The sequence below is a fragment of the Salvelinus alpinus genome, chromosome 3 (assembly GCF_045679555.1).
Source record: "Salvelinus alpinus chromosome 3, SLU_Salpinus.1, whole genome shotgun sequence".
Lineage (NCBI taxonomy): Eukaryota > Metazoa > Chordata > Actinopteri > Salmoniformes > Salmonidae > Salvelinus > Salvelinus alpinus.
The window spans coordinates 26,148,118-26,173,388 of NC_092088.1; the positions used below are offsets into that span (position 1 = coordinate 26,148,118).

The 25,271-nt window shown below is 42.1% G+C and overlaps 2 protein-coding genes across 3 annotated transcripts in view; one reads left to right on the forward strand and one right to left on the reverse strand.

The window, feature by feature from the left end:
- Positions 1-5,262: 5,262 nt before the first annotated feature.
- On the forward strand, positions 5,263-8,038 carry LOC139570434 (scavenger receptor cysteine-rich domain-containing group B protein-like). The gene is made up of 3 exons (XM_071392311.1): positions 5,263-5,727; positions 7,058-7,158; positions 7,374-8,038. Exons 1-3 carry the CDS (start codon positions 5,349-5,351, stop codon positions 7,485-7,487), a joined length of 594 nt encoding a protein of 197 aa, XP_071248412.1. The 5' UTR covers positions 5,263-5,348; the 3' UTR covers positions 7,488-8,038.
- A 3,912-nt stretch (positions 8,039-11,950) lies between these two features.
- Positions 11,951-25,271, reverse strand: part of LOC139570436 (carnitine O-palmitoyltransferase 1, liver isoform-like) — a 47,068-nt gene continuing 33,747 nt past the window's right edge. The window contains exons 9-19 of one of the 2 annotated variants that reach the window (XM_071392315.1): positions 21,328-21,412; positions 19,756-19,951; positions 19,315-19,503; positions 18,960-19,065; positions 16,891-17,007; positions 16,382-16,546; positions 15,964-16,092; positions 15,637-15,792; positions 14,976-15,089; positions 14,606-14,698; positions 11,951-14,410 (exon numbers count right to left, since the gene is read on the reverse strand). In XM_071392315.1, the coding sequence (XP_071248416.1) occupies positions 14,291-14,410; positions 14,606-14,698; positions 14,976-15,089; positions 15,637-15,792; positions 15,964-16,092; positions 16,382-16,546; positions 16,891-17,007; positions 18,960-19,065; positions 19,315-19,503; positions 19,756-19,951; positions 21,328-21,412 (1,470 nt within the window). In that variant the 3' untranslated portion in view covers positions 11,951-14,290. Of the gene's footprint in view, positions 14,411-14,605; positions 14,699-14,975; positions 15,090-15,636; positions 15,793-15,963; positions 16,093-16,381; positions 16,547-16,890; positions 17,008-18,959; positions 19,066-19,314; positions 19,504-19,755; positions 19,952-21,327; positions 21,413-22,049; positions 22,138-25,271 lie in introns of both variants that reach the window. The other variant, XM_071392314.1, reaches the window with a different exon arrangement.

The following is a 25,271-nucleotide window of genomic DNA, read 5'->3' on the forward strand; positions in this document are numbered from 1 at the left end:
TGGATTAACCTCACGTCAGTTACGTACATGTCCCTTTCGGACAGTAGATACGAACCCTCTATTACCTTGCCAGCTAAAGAACTGGCAGTGGATCAAACCATTGTGAGGCAAAGGGCAGGGGGGGGGGTCGCAATCTTTTGAAACTTAAAAACGCGCTATTAAGTGTCTATAACCAGCACAAGTGCTTTCATTGCGTATTATTAATATTATTGAAATTACATAGTTATGTTTACAGTGATATATTGGGGGGGACAAATCATATTTTTCCCAAGATGGGGGGGTCGTGTCCCCCCCGTCCCCCCTGGGATTTCCGCCTATGAGTATACTACAACATTCTATAGTAAGTACTTCACATGATCGAGGGACACTAGTGTGGAATATAGTATTATACAGTATATTACAGTTTACTAATGTTTACTACAGAATTCTATAGTAAGTACTATATTATTCTATAGTAAACTGTAGTATTCTTTCATGTAGGTACCATTCAAATCTCAAATGAATTCTAAATAAAAGCATTAGGTATCACTCAAAACGTTAAATGGCAAAGACGTAACCAATATTCAGCATTTGTCTTGACACTCCAATCAGATAGTGTTGTTGTTGTTCCTTATTATGGAAGTCATTGTCATAGTGTGTGTTCTCTCTTTGTGTCATAGGGTAAACAGTCTACCATCATGCAGTGGATGTTATCCCTAGTGCTGTTCTCAGGTCAGTGTCTTTATTCAATGTCTACTCACTATCATCAAGCATGAGGCGCAAAACCAGGGGTTAAAAGGGCCGTCAAAATTAATTTTGTCCTGTGTTTATTTAAATCATTATTGTACAACAGCTGAATGAAAGGAACACTACCAAGGTCTGAAGGAAATGGATCAGTGTTATTTCTTGATAGTTGCTGGTTGAAAATACAATCTACACCGGACCTTGTAAATCAGCAGGTTTTACATGGGTGGAGTTTCGGCTTGCCTGGTGAAATCACTATTGAAATAAATGTATTAGGTTGTAATCTTTCACATGACTGGGAATACAGATATGCATCTATTGGTCACAAATATATATATTTTTTTTTAAAGGTAGGGTTGTGGATTTAAAAAAAAAATGTCAGTACCTGGTGTGACCACCATTTGCCTCATGCAGGGTGACATCTCCTTCGCATAGAGTTGATCAGGCTGTTGATTGATTTAATTCTTCAATCAAAAACACCTTTCCTCCTATTGATAAGTACAGTGCCCTCTGTAATTATGGGGACAGACATCTTTTCAAACTAAGCATGTGTGTTTAGTGAGTCCGCCATAGAGGCAGTAGGAATGACCTGTGATTTTCCCTTGATAAGTGCATGAATTTGACAATTTTCCTGTCCTGCTATGCATTCAAAGTGTAACAAGTATTTTTGGCTATCAAGGAACATGTTTGGAGAAAAAAGTACATAATTTTATTTAGGAATGTAGTGAAGTAAAAGTTGTCAAAAATATAAATAGTTAAGTATAGATACCCCCCAAAAATACTTAAGTAGTACTTTAAAGTATTTTTACTTAAGTACTTTACACCACTGCAGTAAGGTACTTATTTGTTACCCAGAAATGGTTTGATACTGAGATAAAAATGGCTGCCCTGGGTCTTTAAAGAGAATTGTTCAAGACAATTTTCCACCATAGGAGTTTGGCTGTGGATTGTCCTGTTCAAAGCAGGAACCAGAATTATTTCCCAATCGTTCCGTTCCGAACAGACCTGATATTTTTTCTATTCCGAAGCCTAAAAATGTCCAGACCAGAGTAGTAACTCCCCCTGCCAGCATCACAACCAAAGTGTTAGTGAAATGTAAAAATAAAAATAAAATAAAAAAAGTTAAATCTCCTTTAAATAACGTCAACCTCAGTTGCACCTATCACTCCCATAGATGTTTAGCTAGCGGTGGATGAACTAAGCTTAAGTTTGTAGTGGCTGTTTACAGAAAACCAAACAGTTTCTCCTGGCCCATAGACTTCTTTCAGGGTGAGGAACCATCGAACAATAAGTTTGCCCTTTAAAGGCCATTGTAGAATTGAAGCTGAACACAGGCAGATAGTTTAGTAGACTCCTGAATTTTTTGGTGGACTATCCAAAATTGGGTAGTATAAGAACTAATGTTACGAGAGGCTGCTTAAAAGCTGCAGTCTGACCACCATAATTTGCAAATAAATTCATTAAAAATCCTACAATGTGATTTTCTGGATTTTTTTTCTCATTTTGTCTGTCATAGTTGAAGTGTACCTATGATGAAAATTACAGGCCTCTCTCATCTTTTTAAGTGGGAGAACTTGCACAATTGGTGGCTGACTAAATACTTTTTTGCCCCACTGTATACCTGGAACCAAAAGTGGTTCTCCTATAGGGACAGCTGTAGAACCCTTTTGGAACCCTTTTTTCTGTGTAGTGGTGACTGTAGAAATAGTAGTACTGATTGTAGTAGTACAGCATCAGTAATGTACTGTGATGGTAGTAGTAGAGACTGTACTGTCTGAAGTACAGTAATATTGACTTTCTAATGTTTTATTGAGCTCCCCCAGTATTTTGGTTCGAACAGTCGGAAGATTCGGTGTGAACAGTGGATTCACTCCACAGCGACCCCAGCGTTAAGCTGAGCGCAACTGCAGATCTGAGTCACATGGCATCATTGTAAATGACGTCACACCGCTTCCCCCTATATTGGCAATTAACAAGGCTCGAACTCGGGACCTCTGCCTCGCAACCAGTCGTGACCACCCTCCTGAAGCGCCTCTACCCGTTGCTATATTGATTGCGTAAGGGGAGAACACTTCACAGATCCCAATCTGCTTCACATGCTTATGTAGAGGGATAAATTATGAAAAGGGTATTCTGATTTTGATTCACTTTTTCTACTCTAGTGACAGACGTAACAGAACCATTAAACGGACCTATGACGGCTGCCCCGACACCTGTTATGACAACAAGAGGTAATAATGCCGCACCCCATGTGATATGATAAATAGACCTACAGTACAGTACCTTATAGGGGACAGTGGGGAATGTTGAGACATTTTTTACATTTAGGATCATTACGTCAAGGAAATATAGTATTCTTTCTAACAAATATATCAACAGATACTGTGCCCTATGTAATTATTGGGAGAGTGAAGCATTTAAAAAACATTTTTTTGTCTCTATACTTCAAAACGTTGGATTTGAAATCAAAAAATTATTATGAGGTTAAAGTGCAGACTGTCAACTTTAATTTTAGGGTATTTTCATCATATCGGGTGAACCGTTTAGAAATAACAACACTTTTTGTACATAGTTCCTTCATTTTAGGGGAATAAAGGTATTGGGACAAATTCACTTATATTGTAATAAAGTAGTAAAAAGTTAAGTATTTAGTCCCATATACATAGCGGTTCACACGATATGGAGGAAAATACCCTCAAATTAAAGCTGAAAATCTGCACTTTAACCTCAATCATTGTTTGATTTCAAATCCAAACTTTTGGAGTATAGAGCCAAAAGAAGTAAAAAATTGTTCCCTGTCCCATCTCGAGTTCATATGCATGATATTTTTCTAAAATACTATGCAATTACTGACAAAACGTAATCATCATTTGTATGGGGTATGTTCAGCCTTTGGCTCAACTTGCCCTGGCAAAAATGGCACAATTTACCCCAAAGCAAAACATTTATTATATTAGCCCACACAACTACAAGGATTAGGGTTGCATAGTTACCAGGTAATTTACCAAAGTTACCAGAATCTTCAGTAATTTTGGTAATTAACAGAAAATCTAAGGCAATCTATCATAACTTTGGTAATTTACTTTTTTTAAGTATTCATATATAGTATTAATTTATTATATATGTGTCCACATTGTCCATGAGTTTCTAGTGGATAAACCTTATGGTTCAAGAGAAAATATACCAAATATACCAAAATTCTGGTAGTTTACTGGTAAACTTGAGGTTTCCAGTATTATACCCTCCCTTTGCAACCCTGACAATGATGCACTTTCATGCTAGGTTTAGGACCTCGTATTGTAGCTTATAGAGAAACCAAATAATGTATAAACAGTCTTAAAACTATCTACTTAGGTTTAGAGACAAGCACTCAAACACATTCACTTGACATTGTGAAAATCTGTTTTTTGGACCAAACTTCCTACATTTTTTCATGTGGTTTCTTCCTTCACAGACTCCATGAAATGGCGGCTTCTTCCTAAATATTTGGTCACATGATTCATTTTGTGTATGGTTTCCTAGAAACAAGGGTTGGCTCAACTAACACTTTGACACGATTTACCCCACTCTCTCCTACTGCTTGCAGCTCAATCAGAGCCCTCTCCCCTACTTTTAGTTAGTGATGGGAAGTTTGGGTCTTTATACTGACTCTGATCTTTTCAATTTTTCAAAAGAATTAATCTATAGACTCGTTCCTTTGATTCAATAATACCCAGAGGCCAAAGCATGCAGGACCCCTACCAGCGAACAACGAACTGAAAACTCAAAAGAATCATGATTCTACAAGACTCTCGTTCTCTCTGTCATTTGTGACTGAGACTAATGAAAGTGGGCTTCAAAACAATGTACCTTTCTGATTGCTAGGTATACAAATAAGATTATTTCTTGATACCTTTAAAACAAGGTTAAGTTGCAGTCGCAACCGTACTAGATTGTGAAAGACGCGTCTTGGCAGAATGCAATTGCTTGGCTCCCATAGGGAGACTAGCAGATCATCATTAATATTAACTGCAGCGACCCCCAAACAATTCGTTCTCGAGTTTGTTGAGCAGAAGCAGGCTGTGTAATGTTTGGTTCTACACAGCAGTGTCCATCGATAACCTTCAATTATCAATTCATTGCACACATTTTTACACCATGCAATCAATTATCAGTTCTAAACATGTCTTTTTCCTTCTCTAAACTGTCTGCATGATCTATTTTCCTGCGCGCACATACTGTATGATAGACAGTTGGTGGTCAGAGCATGGTCTCCAGAGCCGCTGAGTCAGAGGAGCGCATATCAATCCTGCTGAATAATATATAAGCCTGCTGAAGAATATATCAATCCTGCTGAAGAATTAATTGGGGCCAGCAGGTCAAATTTAACTACTAAAATGAATGAGTTACCCGTAAAAACTAACCATGACTCGAGTCAGTGAAAAGAGTTGTTCAAAAAGGACAAATCGTTCTCAAACTGCACATCACTACTTTCAGCGAGCGTGAAATTAACACTCCAGAAGCTAATTGGTAGGCCAACAGCTTTTTTAAGACATTGGGATACTTACTTATTATTCATAATGATGTACTACTTTATTTTCTATTTATAGATTGTGCAACAACATATTTTTGCTATCAAGCACACCATGAAGACTTTCTTCTTCTCTATTTTGACATGTACCCATCTGTCAATCTCTCGGTCTTCTCCAGAGATGCCCACCATCCGCGCGGTGAATGGCAACAACCGCTGCCAGGGCCGTGTGGAGGTGTTCCACATCAACCAGTGGGGCACGGTGTGTGATGACTCTTGGGACCTTCAAGATGCACTGGTGGTGTGTAGGCAGCTGGGCTGTGGTCCCGCCATCTCAGCCAATCCTCTGGCCTACTTCGGACTCGGCTCGGACCCTATCCTCCTAGATGATGTAGACTGCAAGGGAAGCGAGATAGATCTCACAAACTGCTCCCACTCAGGCTGGGGAATGCACAACTGTAACCATAATGAGGACGCTGGAGTCATCTGCAGAGGTAAGGGATTTGATTCTAAGGAGTTGTGCGCTTTTACTTATCAATGGGAACGTGTATAAATATTTCGGAATTCAGATATGACGTCATTGTTTAAGCAGCGCTACCAAACCGTGCAAATACATCCGCCAAACACCGGCTTCGAGGGCATTAGCACTTTTATACAACGGGTTACCAACTTATTCAAATAATGATTGACATTTTCATTAAAAACGTTATTTTATTAATACTATTTCATCCTTCCACAAGATATAGTCCCGACACAAATCTAGCGTTGCTAGAGACGCGACCCAGTCGTTCAGTCTTTTTATTCTGTATCTACGGACGCGACCCAGTCGTTCGTTCTAAATGTTCCATTGCTATATTGGCTGGAAACGTTCTTATCCCTTGCTTGCTACAGTAGCTAGCCAACTACGGCTAATTTAGTCATTTCAAAAAGTGCAGCCAGAATATCAGCAATGTAGCTACATTTGTTTAAGCTGTTTTCTAGTAACATTTATTTGGATACATCCATAACAATGAGCTAATGAGGCGCGATTTCGCCTGGTATAGAACATGTGCTCACTCCAGGACACTGCTGTTCAGAGGAGCTACCAACAACACAGCTACAGTAAAACAATCGCTTCAAACTGAAGCTGTAAAGACAAAAAATTAGCTGCGTTACGTTTGACCTTTTTTCCATAATTTCTTTTTTTATTTAACCATAAACATGATGCAAGCTGATTCATGATCTCGACTGGCTGAGAAACGCTGCCTGCCAGCAAAGTTTATACAAATCTCCGCTGTTGAAAAAAAATAAAAAATCTGTCTAAAATAAATGTGAGGTAAATTGGCATTTTGACGTCATAGATTTAGACAGCGGTAAACTCGTGCAATAGACACCGGCTGGAATGCGGTTTTAACCAATCAGCATTCAGGATTAGACCCACACGTTGTATAATACGTCAATAAATCAGTAATCTTTTCTTTCGGTTTTTCAAATTGCCGGCGTATTTGAGATAGAATAGGGATCGTGTATGCTGTACTAATGATTTTTTTTTTTTAAAGGAGTAATTGAGTGCAATGTACAATAGGTGAACTTAGCAAACTAGGCATTTGTGGCAAGTGATTGCTTTGACAGCAGAGATTGCTTTAAAATAGCTGTATATTTTGATTGGTAGAATATACACTATATACACAAAAGTATGTGGATCCACTAATTTGAAGGGGTGTCCACATACGTTTGTATATATAGTGTTTGTGGACCACTCTTTCTTTGGTTACCACTGATATATTCAGCCTTTTCCCCAGATAAATAGCGTGATGTTCTACCATCTGTGCTGTCTATTGATAGAGCACCCCACTAAGACGATACAGATGGTGAGAGTGGAGCTGACCCCTGATTCACCTACGAACTTCAGTGATCCTGCCGTGAGTGAGGCCATTTTGCAGCAGGTGAGTCTCACCCTCTACTCAACTGTATATTGGGCTTTCTCAACCGGCAGACTCCGGTCCCAGCAGGAACAGACCCAAAGTCCAATGCAATTCTTTACAAACATATTTCAGTTTTAAAACACAGTCATGGAGATCAATTAAGAGTAGAACTAAGGGTATATTATGGAACCCTACAATATTATAAAATATATACAGTAATTGACTCTGCTTTTCAGATAAAAGCCCAACTGAGAGCTCAGGGGATGTCTGACGACGTTAAACTGAGTTGGAAAGTGCAGCCTGATGAAGAAATTTTCCACAAGAAGGAGAAGGGAAAGAGTCCGAAATAGAGGAAGAGGTCAGAACTTTAAATACACATAGGCAAATATACACAGTTTACAAACCATTAAGAAATCCTTCCTAATATTAAGGTTTTATGCACTATATTCATTGATTCAAATGTTTTTCTATTACCTATAGTAACTGCTATAATGCTTGATATTGAACGATAATGCTTCCTATTGCATTTCTTTATATAACCATAAGATTTTTTTTGCTTTAATACAGAAAAAACAAGTTATTGTAAATGTGTGATGTACAGTTCAATAATTTAAATACAATGTTTAAAGGACACAGGACTATTTTTATCTATAATTTACCCTATAATGAATAACTTTAATTAGCATGGAGCCTTACTTTGAGGCAGGTAGCCTAGAGGTTAGAGCTTTGGGCCAGTAACTGAAAGGTTGGTGAATCGAATCCCCGAGCTGACAAGGTAAAAATCTGTCATTCTGCCCCTGAACAAGGCAGTTAACCCACTGTTCCTAGGCTGTCATTGTAAATAAGAATTTGTTCTTAACTGACTTGCCTAGTTAAATAAAGGTTACATTTTTAAAAATAATTACTTGAAATATGGGTATACAGTTGAAGTCGGAAGTTTACATACACTTAGGTTGGAGTCATTAAAACTTGTTTTTCAACCACTCCACAAATTTCTTGTTAACAAACTATAGTTTTGGCAAGTCGGTTAGGACATCTACTTTGTGCGTGACAAGTAATCTTTCCTACAATTGCTAACAGACAGATTTTTTCACTTATAATTCACTGTATCACAATTCCAGTGGGTCAAAAGTTTACATACACTAAGTTGACTGTGCCTTTAAACAGCTTGTAAAATGATGTCATGGCTTTAGAAGCTTCTGATAGGCTAATTGACATAATTGGAGGTGTACCTGTGGATGTATTTCAAGGCCTACCTTCAAACTCAGTGCCTCTTTGCTTGACATCGTGGGAAAATCAAAAGAAAATCAGCCAAGACCTCAGAAAACATTATTGTAGACCTCCACAAGTCTGGTTCATCCTTGGGAGCAATTTCCAAACGCCTGAAGGTCCACGTTCATCTGTACAAACAATAGTACACAAGTATAAACACCATGGGACCCCGCAGCCGTCATACCTCTCAGGAAGAGACGTGTTCTGTCTCCAAGAGATGAACGTACTTTGGTACGAAACGTGTAAATCAATACCAGAACAACAGCAAAGGACCTTGTGAAGATGGAGGAAACAGGTACAAAAAACATCTATATCCACAGTAAAACAAGTCCTATATCGACATAACCTGAAAGGCCGCTCAGCAAGGAAGAAGCCACTGCTCCAAAACCGGCATAAAAAAGCCAGACCGGTTTGCAACTGTACATGGGGCAAAGATCGTACTTTTTGGAGAAATGTCCTCTGTTCTGATGAAACAAAAATATAACTGTTTGAACATAATGACCATCGTTATGTTTGGAGGAAAAGGGGGAGGCTTGCAAGCTGAAGAACACCATCCCAACCATGAAGCACGGGGGTGGCAGCATCATGTTGTGGGGGTGCTTTGCTGCAGGAGGGACTGGTGCACTTCACAAAATAGATGGCATCATGAGTTAGCAAAATTCTGTGGATATATTGAAGCAACATCTCAAGACATCAGTCAGGAAGTTAAAGCTTGGTTGCAAATGGGTCTTCCAAATGGACAATGACCCCAAGCATACTTCCAAAGTTGTGGCAAAATGGCTTAAGGACAACAAAGTCAAAGTATTGGAGTGGCCATCACAAAGCCCTGACCTCAATCCTATAAAAAATTTGTGGGCAGAACTGAAAAAGTGTGTGTAAGCAAGGAGGCCTACAAACCTGACTCAGTTATCAGTTACACCAGGAATGGGCCAAAATTCACCCAACTTAGTTGTGGGAAGCTTGTGGGAGGCTACCCGAAATGTTTGACCCAAGTTAAACAATTTAAAACCTCTTAGTGCACGGATCCCGTTACCGGGATCAAAATCGACAACATCCGGTGAAGCTGGAGCGCGCCAAATTCAAATGACAAAATTGTAATATTAAACATTCATGAACATACAAGTGTCCTACATCATTTAAAAGCTTAACTTCTTGTTAATCCAACCGCGTTGTCTGATGATTTCAAAAAGGCTTTATGGCGAAAGCATACCATGCGATTATCTGAGGGCAGCGCCCCACATACAAAACATTAAAAGACATTTTCCGAACCAGCAGAGGCGTCACAAAAATCAGAAATAGCAATAAAATAAATCACTTACCTTTGAAGATCTTTCTCTGTTTGCAATCCCATGGGTCCCAGCTACACAACTAATGGTTGTTTTGTTCGATAAAGTCCTTCTTTATATCCCAAAAAAGTCAGTTTCGTCAAGTCAATTCACCCGTTCAACATGCAACGGAATCTGAAAAGTTACCAATAAACTTTGTCCAAACAAGTCAAACAACATTTCTAATCAATCCTCAGGTACCCTAATATGTAAATAAACTATACAATTTAAGACGGAATGTAGTATGTTCAATACCGGAGATAAATAACGAGGTACGCGCCCTCATCCACGCGCACCACAAGACTAGTCAAAATGAGAGCCACTTTGAAAAACTACAACTACTAATTCATTTTTCAAAAAACAAGCCTGAAACCCTTTCTAAAGACTGTTGACATCTAGTGGAAGCCATAGGAACTGCAATCCGGGAGCTATTTATTTGTATATCTCATAGACAAGCGCTGAAATGGACTGTGACCTCCAAAAAAAAAAATTTGGGGTTTGGGTTTTCTCCTGCCATATCAGTTCTGTTATACTCAGATAAAAAAAAAAAAAAAAAAAACAGTTTTAGAAACTTCAGTGTGTTATCTATCCAATGCTACCAATTATATGCATATCCTATCCTCTGGGCCTGAGTAACAGGCTGTTTACTTTGGGCACGTCATTTATCCGAACCTCCGAACACTGCCCCTTACACTCAATTAGTATTTGGTAGCATTGGGCTATGTAAACTTCTGACCCACTGGGAATGTGATGAAAGAAATAAAAGCTGAAATAAATCATTCTCTACTATTATTCTGACATTTCACATTCTTAAAATAAAGTGGTGATCCTAACTGACCTAAGACAGGGAATCTTTACTTGGATTAAATGTCAGGAATTGTGAAAAACTGGGTTTAAATCTATTTGGCTAAGGTTTATGTAAACTGACTTCAACTGTAAGTGGTGGCTCCACTTGGTGAGATAGAAGTAACGATGAGAAAGACAGGGACAAACTTGCACAAATTTATCAAGTAAAACGTGGTCATTCTTTGAACTTACATTTCTATTTGAGGCATACCTCATAGCTTTTTCTCATTGCTTACAGTGTCTGTATATTTCTCATGCAAAGTGAGAATTCAGGTTTAAGCATTATTGCACCCTATACCCTTCTCACAATACCTTAGGGCCTGATTCAATCAGATCCACATATCTGATAATTTGACGGTGTGGGAGGTTGAACTGCAGTAGAGCTGTCAAATCCACAAGCGGCTCCCGGCATTATACCTAAAGTGGACAATGCCATAATCCGATGGAGTGCCACTTCCAACACCGTCAAAATTACATCTGGGACCTTCACCACCAGGTGGTGTAGGCAGCTGGGCTGTTGATCCACCCTCTCGACCAAGACTCAGGCCTACTTCGACCCTGATCCTTCTAGACAACGTGGTTTTGCAAGGCAAGTGAGGTATATCTCACAAACTGCCCTCACTCAAGCTGGGGGAAAGCCCAACTGTGGCCACGACAAGGACGCTAGAGTCAACTGCACCACACGTAAGTCTGGGGCTCTGATTCAGGTTTTATGTAGACCCATCACAAGAGGGTTCTAAGTAGGAACCTTTTTGGTGCTACTTAGAACCAATTTTGGAACTATAGGAGGGTTATTAGTTTTATCCCTGTAGTGCAGCGGTGTCAAACCAAAGATTTAAATATAAACCCAACTACCTACTTTGGCAAATAACAGTAGTGTTTTTGCTTCCAGCAAGCAAACTAATAAGTCACAAGTATGTCGGATAATAGCCCACTGATAGCATGACGGTTTACCCGTTTGTGTTGCCAATAGGTAAAGATAGTGTTACAGCTCTTTCCCCCCCACTAAGACTCCTGTGGAGAGTAAAGAGATTGTAATTTTCCTTGTGCGTGCTTTCTCGTTTCCCATTGTCTAGGAAGTCTATTGGTGGTGGGGTAGGTTTCTCAAAAGCAACTGAAATCACAAAAAGTGTCTGGAAGCTTCTATAACATGCCATTTACAAGAAATGTGGTTCGATTTTTCATACAAATCCATTAAATGTTAATATGAGATAAGCGCCAGATCTCAAATTAGGATTCAGCCCTTCATGAATAGCCATTAATATATAGGTATATACAGCAGTGATGATCACCAACGATATACTAATCATAACCCAATAGGAAGAGGAAGGAACACACGCATAACTGTGACAGAAACTGACACAAAAAAGTGTGACTGAATCTCTTTTTAATAAAATAGAAAATTCATACGTTTTTGTTTTTCCATTACATTTAAATGCTTAAGAATATCGTGACACGCTCAGCTGTTCAGTGGTTGATCTGGAGTGAGAAAAGAACTAGCAAAGACAAGGAAACCGAGTACATACATGTATATGTACATACACATACATTATGAATGCAACAACAAAAAAATACAATTTTGTACACAAATTGTGGCACTGGTAAAATGTACTGGCCGTTGAATCATTCTATTTAAATCAGGCCGATGGACAGAAAGAGATAAAGACGCACAAATGCAAATCTTCAAAAAAAATATTATCGGCTTGCTGAAACATAACTTAAAAATGTACAAAGAAAAAGCGTCATTACCCAGTAGAGGTTTACATTTGGTAGTGAAATGACTTGGTGAACTCAGAAAAGAGCACCGCTACTGTAATACACCCTCCCTAGTCATGGAAAGTAAACTGTCAAATATTTGAATATATAAAAACAACATTAGGGGCTGTCAAACAAATCCAACATTGCATGGACCGTATCATTCAAATGGATACTCAAACTAGTTTGATTTCTTAAGAGGATAAGAATTCCTACTGTTAAAAGAAAGATAACAGGGGTCGAAGTGGACTTATTGCTTTATAAATGGCTTTATAAAGGGTTAGAGTCATTGGGTGAAGAGAGCAGAATAAACCTAGGTCATTTCACCACCGTGTAAAAGTTAAAAGCCTCCTGGACAGTGCAGTAACGATCTAGCAACATACACCATAGTACAATCATGTGTTACTCTGCAAACCAGAGTTAAATATGAAGAAGATTTAGCTAGGAAACCCTGGTGTTTCCGGGTCCACAGAGTTTGTTTTGTTTGTTTCGTTCAAATGGTTGAATTTTCGACGAGCAGTTGCTTCACAGCCCAAAGACCGTAGCGAGAAGCAAAGTCCCATGAAAAACAATACTTGCCATGATGATGCCAACTAAACTGTGCTGTGCGTTAATAGCGCCAGTCCCGTAGCGCTGCAGGACTTTGCATTTCACCCTTTTTTACATATTGACATTTTGTAACCTGAGGAGAAAACCTCTACCATCAACATGGATGAGTAAAATTGTAGAAAACAAATTCCATTTTATTTGCATTGTTGTGCCTTTTGAACCAATTGGAGCAGAAAAAACAAATCCAAAGTGAACTTTGCACTGTGTACTAGGAAACAGAATACTGCAATTAAAATGATACATTGCACATCTTAGTGAGATACACATCACGAATAGTTACCTCAATCTTAGAATGCAGATTTTTGTTTTGTATTATAATTTTTTACAATGGACCATAGTCGCGTCATAATGAGATGTTATTTGTAGGGCCCTGTGTTTTGCAAAAACGTGGCATGCTTGGATTTTTTAGCCTTTTATTTAAAGCTTTAACATCAAACTGTCACTTTTTCCTTTTATGTCAGATGATCCAGCACCATCCTCAGACAATAGCTTTCATTTTTGGTGCAATTCTCATTTCTGGATAAGGCTTAAAATACAGGTTCAAATCTTGCTATGACACATGATTGCGCAAAACATTGGGCCTTATAATTTGGTCAATGTGGTTCTAATTTGTGTTCCAAAGTAACGGTCAAGGTTCGGGCACTGCATTCAAGTAAAACATTATTAATGCTTTAGAAGTTTAAGTCCCACTTTACAATAAGTGTCTCTAATGACTACCTATGGTAGTTACATAGGCAGGTACAATGTTATTACAGTGGAGGCCTATGTACTGTATTGTTCCAGAGTACTTCCAAAAGTCAGGCCTGTTTGCAGTTGTTTAAAAATCGTAATATTTGTAATTACACAAACTCAAATAAATTGTGGCTAAATCTCTCATGCAAATTATTTTTGAGATACTTGTAAATACTTTAAATTGAGATACGTCACTAACCATGTGTACCTACAGTCATTTATTACACTGTTTTTGTATGTACTACACTATTAGGGACACTTATTGTAAAGTTAGACCAGAAATCATAGTCGCAAATACAAAAGGTTTAAGGATTTAACTATATATCCATATCCCTCCTTCACTATTTTATAAATTCATGTTCAAAAAAAAAAGTTAGGTTTTCATCCAATTTGTTTTTTTCATAGATACTGATCCGTCAATCACCTAACCCATCCACCTTAAACCACACACTAAAAACGGCAGTCGTGTCACCCTATAACGCTCATTGACATCATTCCAACGTTCTTCCGACACTCACCATCAAATTATCACAACCACCTTCTCTTCTTCTTCTCCTCCTCCCCCCCCTCCCTTTCACCCTCTCCACCCTTGGTTCTGATTCTCCTCTCCAGATCTACAGGTCCTTCTTGGTCTGGCTCTGGTCTGTTCTAGAGGGTTCTCTTTGGTCTGGGCAGAGCAGCTGAAGCATGTCCAGCAGGGCTTGCCTGATCTGACCTCCATACTTGTGGGAACTCTAAGAGAGACAGAATAAATGAGCAAGAGAAAGACTAGTCCCAAGAATTGTTTGCTTGGCCAAAATATGTATCCCGTTAATCAACCTCAAAACAAATATTCTCAATTAGCTTAGGAAATGAATAAACGAGGGCATTGTTTAGGTGTGGACATGTGGTGCGAAGAACCTCCCTGTGGACCGATCAGTGGTACTCACAGTCTGTGGGCAGGAGTGCTTGCAGGAGATGTGAAAGTTCATCATGTTCTCTCCCATGATGGTGTAGGACACCCCGTAACCATCGTCTGCCACCTAGGAAAGACAAGTACATACGTCGCTCTCTTGAAGCACAGCTTTGCAGCACAACACAGCTACAGTATACCGGTCTATTACCATGGAGTAGGTTGGCATATGCCATAACATGATGTCTTGCATATGGAAGCTTCTGTACGGAACACAATCTTTCTCCATGTTGAGATGATAAGCTCGTTGACAAATGATGTACTTATGTTGTAAGCATTCTGTTATTCCACCAAGTTATGAAATTAAAGGTGTTTGGAGACGAAGATAGAGACTGAGAGGTACTGACCGGGCCAAAGCCTCCGCCACAGGAGATGTACTCTGGGTGGTTGACCATGTCAAACAGCTCCAACTGTTGGACAGGAGTCTGACTGGTGGAGAGATGCCATGGCTCGGACAGCACCTGGAACACAGGCAGGGACAGTGTTGTTACTACCACTAAGCTAGACAAGTCACCACAGAGATGATCAAACATGGCTGAGGTTATAATTAAGTAATAAGGCTTGAGGAAGCGTGGTATATGGCCAATATACCACGGCTAAGGGCTGTTCTTAGGCACAACGCAAACCCTGAGGTGCCTTATTGCTATTATAAACTGGTTGGTTTCCAACATAAATATAACAGTTAATAAGTATTTTTGGGTCATACCTGTGGTATATTGTCCGTTATACACACTGCTGAAATGCTGTTTAAGCCTATCAGGAACCACACTACCCGGTTTATAATACTGTCCATAATACAACGTTGTTGTAACGAAGGCGGTTGCACAAAAGGTGTTTCTGACTACTACCAAATTAATATATCAGCGCAGATTTTATATATATATCATGGATATAATTATTATTTATTTGTGTAAGACTGAACTACTTAAAAAAAGGACAGAGCCATGAGTCAGTCGTACGGAATCAACATTTCACTACAGAAAAGCAACGCGCCCCAAAAAAACACACCTCTTTCAGGAAGGGAGAGTCCACGCCAAGGTATTTGGAGACCACGTAGAGACAGAAGAGGTGCCTGTCGATGCCGGCGCCGGTCATGGCATGTTTGTACAGGTTCTGGTGCTTCTCTGAGGCTTGGCGGAGAAGCCTCCTGCACACCTCGACCCCCTGGTGGACATTAGAGGGGGGAGAGCGAGCGCGTTAGGGGGAGAGCGAGAGGGAGTTGGGGTGAGCAAGCGGCACAGAAAGAGAAAAGGGTAAAGAGAGCGAGAGAGATGAGGGAGAGTAATGAGTACGTTTTATGAGAAAGTATTCCGAGTAAGATCGCATGCTCCCTACCTCTCCTCCCTCCAGGGCTTTGATGAAGGCACAGCTTTCATTGGAGCAGGAGCGCACAGTCTCGGTCCGGCCCTCCCTAAACAGACGGGTCATGGAGGCCTCGTAGGTCAGACAGAACACGCCCCTGTCCTGAGAGGGGAGTGGGGGAGAAGGATGGGTTGAGAGATTGTAAGGAGGCAACAGAATTGATCATGTTTGAGCAATGATCCTGACATTTTTTTGGGGGGGGGGTTTGTTTTGTTCTCATTTACTTTGGTTTACATCTGCCAACGTTAAATTTGATCGACCGATTGTAGCTACATTGAAGCCGTACTAAGCTACATAGCGTATGGGTCAACCCCCCCCCCCAACAAAAAAAGTAAACAAGTGTGTGTGTAGGTGTATAAATGTTCATGTCCGCTTCAAGCTGTCCCCTCACCCTGTAGTAGGCCAGCTGAAGGGCCAGCTGGATGTAGGCGTCAGGACTGACGCGGCACTTCTTGATCTTGCCCTTGCCAAAGTCCCGGAAAGAGAAGACGTGGAAGTCCACGTCGTCGGCCAGGGCCTGGGCCACCGCCAGAGACTGGGAGATCTGCTCCTGACACTGGGACAGAGAGAGGACGGGGAAAGGCAACACTGGATCATAAGACCACTGGGTGTCAAAAGAAGAGTTAAGCGCATGGCCATTGAGATGCACATGTATATACACTGACGGGGAAGATCATTTGCGTTCTCATTGGAATTACACATTCGTCTGATGCACGCATGACGCGTTATGAAATGAACGATTATGAACATGGGTATTACAATGTCCAGAAAATATTCCCAGAGCCAAGGAGAGATGTTCAAATGAGGTGAATGGATAATTCAACGAAGAGAATGGATCATTCAAATAATAGAGATATAAATGGATGGATGAATAAATGAAAGGAAGGACGGATGGTTCACCTCTGGGGTGATGTCCCAGCTCAGTCTCTGAGGTCGGGGCAGAGAGGCATCCACCTCTCCCTTACAATGGCCCTCTTCATTGTACCCCAGCTGGAAACTGTCTGTGGCCAACACATACTGAAAACAGACAGACAATTAGCTGAGATAAATGTATGAATTCACTTATTTACTCAGTACAGGTTATTTATATATATATATATATATATCCCTTAAAATCAACTCTGGACCTCGAAGCCAGTTCCACTGCATTTTATAATTGTTACCCTCTAATCAGGGACTGATTTAGACCTGGGACACCAGGTGTGTGCAATTAATAATCAGGTAAAACAGAAAACCAGCAGGCTCTGGACCTCGTAGAGTAAGAGTTGAGTACCCCTGGTATATACATTGTACATACATTTGGAATATATTTATACATAAAAATAAACTTTCCCTAAGAGGTCTGCTAGTTTTTCTGTATGTTCATATATTTATAGTTATACAGTGCCATCGGAAAGTATTCAGACCCCTTAACTTTTCCCACGTTGTTACATTACAGCCTTATTCTGAAATGGATTAAATAAAGTTTTTCCTGAGCAATCTACACACAATATTCAATAATGACAAAGCAAAAACAGGTTATTTTTTGTGTGCAAATGTATATAAAAAAAAACATACCTTATTTACATAAGTATTCAGACCCTTTGCTATGAGACTCGACATTGACCTCAGGTGCATCCTGTTTCCATTGATCATCCTTGAGATGTTTCTACAAGTAAATTGGAGTCCACCTGTGGTAAATTCAATTGAATGGACATGATTTGGAAAGGCACACACCTGTCTATATAAGGTCCCACAGTTGACAGTGCATGTCAGAGCAACAACAAGCCATGGGGTCGAAGGAATTGTCTGTAGCACTCCGAGACAGGATTGTGTCGAGGCACAGATCTGGGGAAGGGTACCAAAACATTTCTGCAACATTGAAGGTCCCAAGAACATCATTCTTAAATGGAAGAAGTTTGGAACCACTAAGATTCCTCCTAGAGCTGGTCGCCCAGCCAAACTGAGCAATCGGGAAAGGGCCTTGGTCAGGGAGGTGAGAAAGAATTCGATGGTCACACTGACAGAGCTCCAGAGTTCCTCTGTGGAGATGGGAGAAACTTACAAAAGGACAACCAGCAATCCACCAATCAGGTCTAAATGGTAGAGCGGCAAGACGGAAGCCACTCCTCAGTAAAAGGCACATGACAGCCCGCTTGGAGTTTGCCAAAAGGCGCCTAAAGACTCTCAGACCATGAGAAACAAGATTCTCTGGTCTGATGAAACCAAGATTGAACTCTTTGGCCTGAATGCAAAGCGCCACGTTTGGAGGAAACCTGGCACCATCTGTACGGTGAAGCACGGTGGTGGCATCATCATGTTGTGAGGATGTTTTTCAGCGGCAGGGAGACTAATCAGGATTGAGGCAAAGATGAACTGAGCAAAGGCACAGAGAGATCCTTGATAGAAATCTGTTCCAGAGCGCTCAGGACCTCCGACTGGGTCGAAGGTTCATCTTCCAACAGGAGAATGACCCTAAACACACGACCAAGACAACGCAGGAGTGGCTTCGGGACAAGTCTCTGAATGTCCTTGAGTGGCCCAGCCAGAGCCCAGACTTGAAACCGATCGAACATCTCTGGAGAGACTTGAAAATAGCTGTGCAGCAACGCTCCCCATCCAACCTGACAGAGCTTGAGAGTGTCAGCAGAGAAGAATGGGAGAAACTCCCCAAATACAGGTATGACAAGCTTGTAGAGTCACACCCAAGAAGACTCGAGGCTGTAATTGCTGCCAAAGGAGCTTCAACAAAGTACTGAGTAAAGGGTCTGAATACTTATATCAATGTCATATTTTAGTTTATGTGTAATAAATTGGCAACATTTTCTAAAAACATGTTTTTGCTTTGTCATTATGGGGTATTTTGTGTACATTGCGGAGGGGGAAAAAACTATTGAATCAATTTTAGAATAAGGCTATAACGTAACAAAATGTGGAAAAAGACAAAGGGGTCTGAATACTTTCCAAAGGCACTGTATGTTATGTCTTACCTCCCATAAGTGTGCTACCACCGGTGCATCGGCCCATGAGTGCTCAGCGTTCAGACCGATCTTCCCGTTTTTATAGATCACAACGGAGAAAGACTTGTCAAACCACCTGGCGAAAAGACGACAGTGTGCAAAACTTTGATAACCGGCGCTACCTCCGACAAGGGTAGAACTATGGGAGTAATTGTGGAGGATAGACCTTATTTCATTTAGGTATTAAAGGAAAAGAATGAATGATACAGGCTTTGTGGCAAGTGTGCCCTCTATCCATCTCTATGGTTGGAAAGAAGCTTTACTTTTTTTTTTAAAAGGTAACTATGTCGTAATGCCGTGACAACCATTAGTATGGATGACTTACCTGTCGTAACACTTCCCGTGGAGCAGGGACTTGGCGTAACGGTCCAGACTAGCAGCTGGGTCTTCTCCCATCATGCCTTGCTCGTCATCGTCCAAGGTCACAAAGAACGCTGCTTTCTCGATGCAGTCGAGTGACCGCTTGTTCACGCCCAAGCTGAAGTATTCCTTCCTGGCCTTGGCCCAGGGAATTCTGAGAAACAAAATGTATTGCTTAGGAGGACAGGTACAGCCAGGCACACAGACCTGGGTCATGTTCAGTAGGAGGAAAACGTTTCCAGACGGAGTGAAACGGAGAGGTACTACCAGAACACAGATTTTTCATTTTCCGGTTTTGCTACGGTGTGCCCTACTGAACACAACCCAGATATTTCCATTGGGGATGTTTTGAGCCCCTGCTATCAATCAGATGACTGTATATTTTACCAAAACATCTATGACTCACCTGTCTCCAGCCGTCAGGGCCCCGAGCTTCTCCTCTCCAGGGGAGGGGGGCGACGGGTCATCCAGGATCCTCTGGAGCTGCGACTCGATCTCGCGCGGTGACAGCGGCCGGCTAGACGAGTACATCCTCAGACGGAAGTAGCGCCCCCGGTGGTACACCGCCACATAGTCACTGTCCTGCCAGTGCTGCACCGTGTCTACACACGGGAAGAGGGAGAGAGAGAGAGAGAAAAGGGAGAGACAGAAAGTGGGAGGGAAGAGAGAGAGTTAAATATGGTACAGATGCCTCGGAGCAGATGGACAGGGGCAGATGGTGCAGAAAGGGAGGGAGACTGACAGCCTACAGGAGGAAGGAGAGTGACTGACTAGAAACTACAGGACCAGCTGCAGACAAGAGAGTTTTCAACATTACCATCATGTAACAATAATACAGGACCTATATTGATATCAGTAATGCCAATGTCAAAAGAGCCACTTGCCCAGTGTTTGCTGGCTGGAAAATAAGATTGAAGACATGGGAAACAAAATTGCCAGAGTAGGGGACATGTCAATATTTTATAGTCATGACAAAGCAATGGTGCAGGTCTCAAATGCTGGTCATTGGAGGGCGCTTACATCTGCAAGTTCTCAGTTTCAGCTCAAATCAATAAAGTGAAAGATTTGGTTTGAGAGTGTGTATTTAGAGAAGGGAAATGAAGTGGTACCAAGCCGTCCAGTAGCAAATCATTCCCACCATGAATTAAAGTCCCTAAAATCAGCTTTAAAATTACAGTACCAGTCTAAACTTGACACACCTACTCGTTCAATTTTTTTTATTTTTTTTTACTATTTTCTACATTGTAGAATAATAGTGAAGACATCAAAACTCTGAAATAACGCATATGGAATCATGTAGTCACCAAAAAAGTGTTAAACAAATCAAAATATAATTTAGATTTTAAATTCTTCAAAGTAGACACCCTTTGCCTTGATGACAGCTTTGCACACTCTTGGCATTCTCTCAAATCTAAACTATATTATGATTTGTTTAACACTTTTTGGGTTACTACATGATTCCAGATGTGTTATTTCATAGTTTTGATGTCTTTACTATTGTTCTACAATGTAGAAAATAGTAAAAAATAAAGAAAAACCATTGAATGAGTAGGTATGTCCAAACTTTTGTCTGGTACTGTATATCCAAGTGATTTGGTGATAACTTTTCAAATGTTTTACTACAAAAAATTGGGTAGTAAATCCTAGTCAAGTGCTTCAACACCTAGTGAAGAACACTATAAAAACAGGCTATATATTGTCATTGTCAAAATAAACCAAGCAGGTGGGGAATTATAAAATACTGGACTGATTTATAAAACAAGGGCTCCTGTTTGTAATCGGGCAATGGCGTGGTGGTCACCGCGGGGACTTTGCAGAGGGATGTCTCAACACATGGGAGATACAAGGAAAGGGAGACTACGTGTGTGTCCCAAATGGCACCTTATTCCCCGTGGACCCTGGTCAAAAGTGGTGCACTGTACAGGGAAAGGGGTGCCATATGAGACGCATCCTACATGTATTGAGGAAGTGTTAATACCTGTGATCGTCCCGGGGATTCGACAAGAGTCAAACATCCTCTCAAACTGATAGGAACAGCAAGGGACCGAAGACATCAACAACCACTGAGCGATAGAGGAACCGGGGGAAAGAAAACAAAGAAATATGGGGGAGGATAGAGGAGAGGAAACAATGGGACGACAGACAAAAACAAGGGACCGAGTGAAAGGGAAAAGGGGAGGAACAACAGAACAGGTGGGAATAGTGAAAAGGAAAGAGGTGAACGAAAACAAATATGAAGTGGATAGATACAAGAGAAGTCCGTTAGAGGCAAGCCCTTTCCAGAGTGATGGCACAGACAACAGACTAGGAAACAGGACGGATGAGAGACAGTGAAAGATGACAGAGCAGTTTTGTGGCGGACATTTTGTGACTGTGTGAAGTACAAACACCCCTCTCCTCATGAAATGGACAGTGAGACCATACACACATTACTGCAAATGTCCAGTCAGTTATGGTACAGTATGGCTACCCTCTCCAAATAACCGTTCCTCCATGATGAAAGGGGGGCTTGAGTAAAAAAGTTTGGAAAGCACTGTCTTATTTGAATGGCTACTGATATTTACGGCACATTTGTACGGTAAAACCTATAGATCTGTGTTAATGTGTGCTTTGAACGCGAGGCATGTATTGTCCTTTGTACATGTAGGTACTGTGTTCAGAAGTGTGTATTGATGTAGATGACTCTACATGTGTGTTTACCGGTCTCCTCTCCAGGAGTGCGTGTGGTGTTGAACATCCTCTCACACTGAGCTGCACACAGAGGAATGACAGTGCCTGGAACACGACTCTGGGGAGGAACAGGAGGAGAGGGGAGAGGGAGAGAGGGGGGAGAGCAAGAGCGGGCGAGAGTTCAGACCAGAGAGCGGGCGAGAGTTCAGACCAGAGAGCGGGCGAGAGTTCAGACCAGAGAGCGGGCGAGAGTTCAGACCAGAGAGCGGGCGAGAGTTCAGACCAGAGAGCGGGCGAGAGAGAGCGAGAGTTCAGACCAGAGAGCGGGCGAGAGTTCAGACCAGAGAGCGGGCGAGAGAGAGCGAGAGTTCAGACCAGAGAGCGGGCGAGAGAGAGCGAGAGTTCAGACCAGAGAGCGGGCGAGAGAGAGCGAGAGTTCAGACCAGAGAGCGGGCGAGAGAGAGCGAGAGTTCAGACCAGAGAGCGGGCGAGAGAGAGCGAGAGTTCAGACCAGAGAGCGAGAGAGGGCGAGAGTTCAGACCAGAGAGCGAGAGAGGGCGAGAGTTCAGACCAGAGAGCGAGAGAGGGCGAGAGTTCAGAACAGAGAGCGAGAGAGGGCGAGAGTTCAGACCAGAGAGCGAGAGTTCAGACCAGAGAGCGATAGCTCAGACCAGAGGGAGAAGGACAGGAAAAGAAAAGAGAGAAAGGCCGAGAGTTCAGACCAGAGAGCGAGAGAGGGCGAGAGTTCAGAACAGAGAGCGAGAGGGCGAGAGTTCAGAACAGAGAGCGAGAGAGGGCGAGAGTTCAGACCAGAGAGCGAGAGAGGGCGAGAGTTCAGACCAGAGAGCGAGAGTTCAGACCAGAGAGCGATAGCTCAGACCAGAGGGAGAAGGACAGGAAAAGAAAAGAGAGAGAAAGGCCGAGAGTTCAGACCAGAGAGCGAGAGAGGGCGAGAGTTCAGAACAGAGAGCGAGAGGGCGAGAGTTCAGAACAGAGAGCGAGAGAGGGCGAGAGTTCAGACCAGAGAGCGAGAGAGGGCGAGAGTTCAGACCAGAGAGCGAGAGAGGGCGAGAGTTCAGACCAGAGAGCGGGCGAGAGTTCAGACCAGAGAGCGGGCGAGAGTTCAGACCAGAGAGCGGGCGAGAGTTCAGACCAGAGAGCGGGCGAGAGTTCAGACCAGAGAGCGGGCGAGAGTTCAGACCAGAGAGCGGGCGAGAGTTCAGACCAGAGAGCGGGCGAGAGTTCAGACCAGAGAGCGGGCGAGAGAGAGCGAGAGTTCAGACCAGAGAGCGGGCGAGAGAGAGCGAGAGTTCAGACCAGAGAGCGGGCGAGAGAGAGCGAGAGTTCAGACCAGAGAGCGGGCGAGAGAGAGCGAGAGTTCAGACCAGAGAGCGGGCGAGAGAGAGCGAGAGTTCAGACCAGAGAGAGCGAGAGTTCAGACCAGAGAGAGCGAGAGTTCAGACCAGAGAGCGGGCGAGAGAGAGCGAGAGTTCAGACCAGAGAGCGAGAGAGGGCGAGAGTTCAGACCAGAGAGCGAGAGAGGGCGAGAGTTCAGACCAGAGAGCGAGAGAGGGCGAGAGTTCAGAACAGAGAGCGAGAGAGGGCGAGAGTTCAGAACAGAGAGCGAGAGAGGGCGAGAGTTCAGACCAGAGAGCGAGAGAGGGCGAGAGTTCAGACCAGAGAGCGAGAGTTCAGACCAGAGAGCGATAGCTCAGACCAGAGGGAGAAGGACAGGAAAAGAAAAGAGAGAGAAAGGCCGAGAGTTCAGACCAGAGAGCGAGAGAGGGCGAGAGTTCAGAACAGAGAGCGAGAGGGCGAGAGTTCAGAACAGAGAGCGAGAGAGGGCGAGAGTTCAGACCAGAGAGCGAGAGAGGGCGAGAGTTCAGACCAGAGAGCGAGAGTTCAGACCAGAGAGCGATAGCTCAGACCAGAGGGAGAAGGACAGGAAAAGAAAAGAGAGAGAAAGGCCAAGGGAAGGTACAGAGTGTGGGGGTAGGGAGGAGAGATGGGGATGGTATGAGACCATGAGAGGGAATGGGTTTCAAACAAACTGGAAAATCAAACCAAAGGACACTTCAAACCTCTACACACAGAGGGAGCTAAAACAAACTGGAGGGATGGATTGATGCAGCTTACACACATGAACATGGTCAGTCCACACCAGCACACACTCAACATGTACACAGACAAACACACACGGATGAGTTCATACTCAACACATCTCTCCTATTTCGGTACGTATTTAAAAGTAAATCGCAATAAAAACACCTCACTATGAAAACATGTAAACACCTTGGTACAGGCCCATGCTCATATGTAAAATGAGTTAAGAGGATTTTTGATTTGGTGTGTGCTGACATGGCCATACTCGTATTCTTATCCGGAAGTTGTCAGTTGATAGTCAGAACGGAAGAAACTGAAGTGTTTTAATATGCCAAAATAGATGTTGGAAAAATACCTCCCTGCACGCTCTCACTGCAAAAAAACTGCAGATTAGGAGTTTGCGGTCACTCAGTCAGAATGGGCACTAACGTTTCATATTTTTCCCTACCCTTGCCCATCTGGTTAGATATTATGCACATTGACAGCAAGTGTCCTCGCCATGGGATTTATCATAGTAGCGGGCAGCAGCAATCTAAATGATCAGACCGAAAACATGCGAGGAAACGTGATCGGGGGAAATGATGAAGCGAGTGGACTGAGGAATACAGCTTCATTCTATCCAATCAGAGTAGCAGGATCAACATACAGCCCGCACTTATCTTTACAGACAGACAAACTAGCCAGTTGCTATTTAGACCACGCACGTGACTGACTTCAAGGCAGTACAGTATGATTTAGAAACTCTGACTGACTGACATGAGAAATATGCTTGCTGGTGCTCCAAAAAATATATATATTCTGATTACAGATATTTGAAAAAATAGATAAAAATACTCTGATCATAATCGTAACCAGAAAATTGCCCATATCCGTTACGATACCTCTTTTGTCCGACTACTCGGCACACCCCCTAGTTTTGATGTGTCAAATAAAGCTTGCTGATTGGTGCACCAAACCTATCGTGATCACACAGCAGGCATCGAGGCAGTACTTTCATGAATTATACACGGTATTCACTGAACAACGCATGATGTTCAAAGGCCAATGGTATTTTCATGCATAGGGCTCAGAGTTTTTCATTAGGCATCAAATGGATGAAAACAGACAGAAATAGGGAGGGCTATCTGGACTTCCAAAAAAATAAAACTT

Coding starts and splice junctions, on each gene's coding strand:
- LOC139570434 (XM_071392311.1), top strand. CDS start 5,349: ATGAAGACTTTCTTCTTCTCTATTTTGACATGTACCCATCTGTCAATC. Junction 5,728..7,057: donor CGCTGGAGTCATCTGCAGAG/GTAAGGGATTTG, acceptor GTCTATTGATAG/AGCACCCCACTAAGACGATA. Junction 7,159..7,373: donor GTGAGGCCATTTTGCAGCAG/GTGAGTCTCACC, acceptor TCTGCTTTTCAG/ATAAAAGCCCAACTGAGAGC.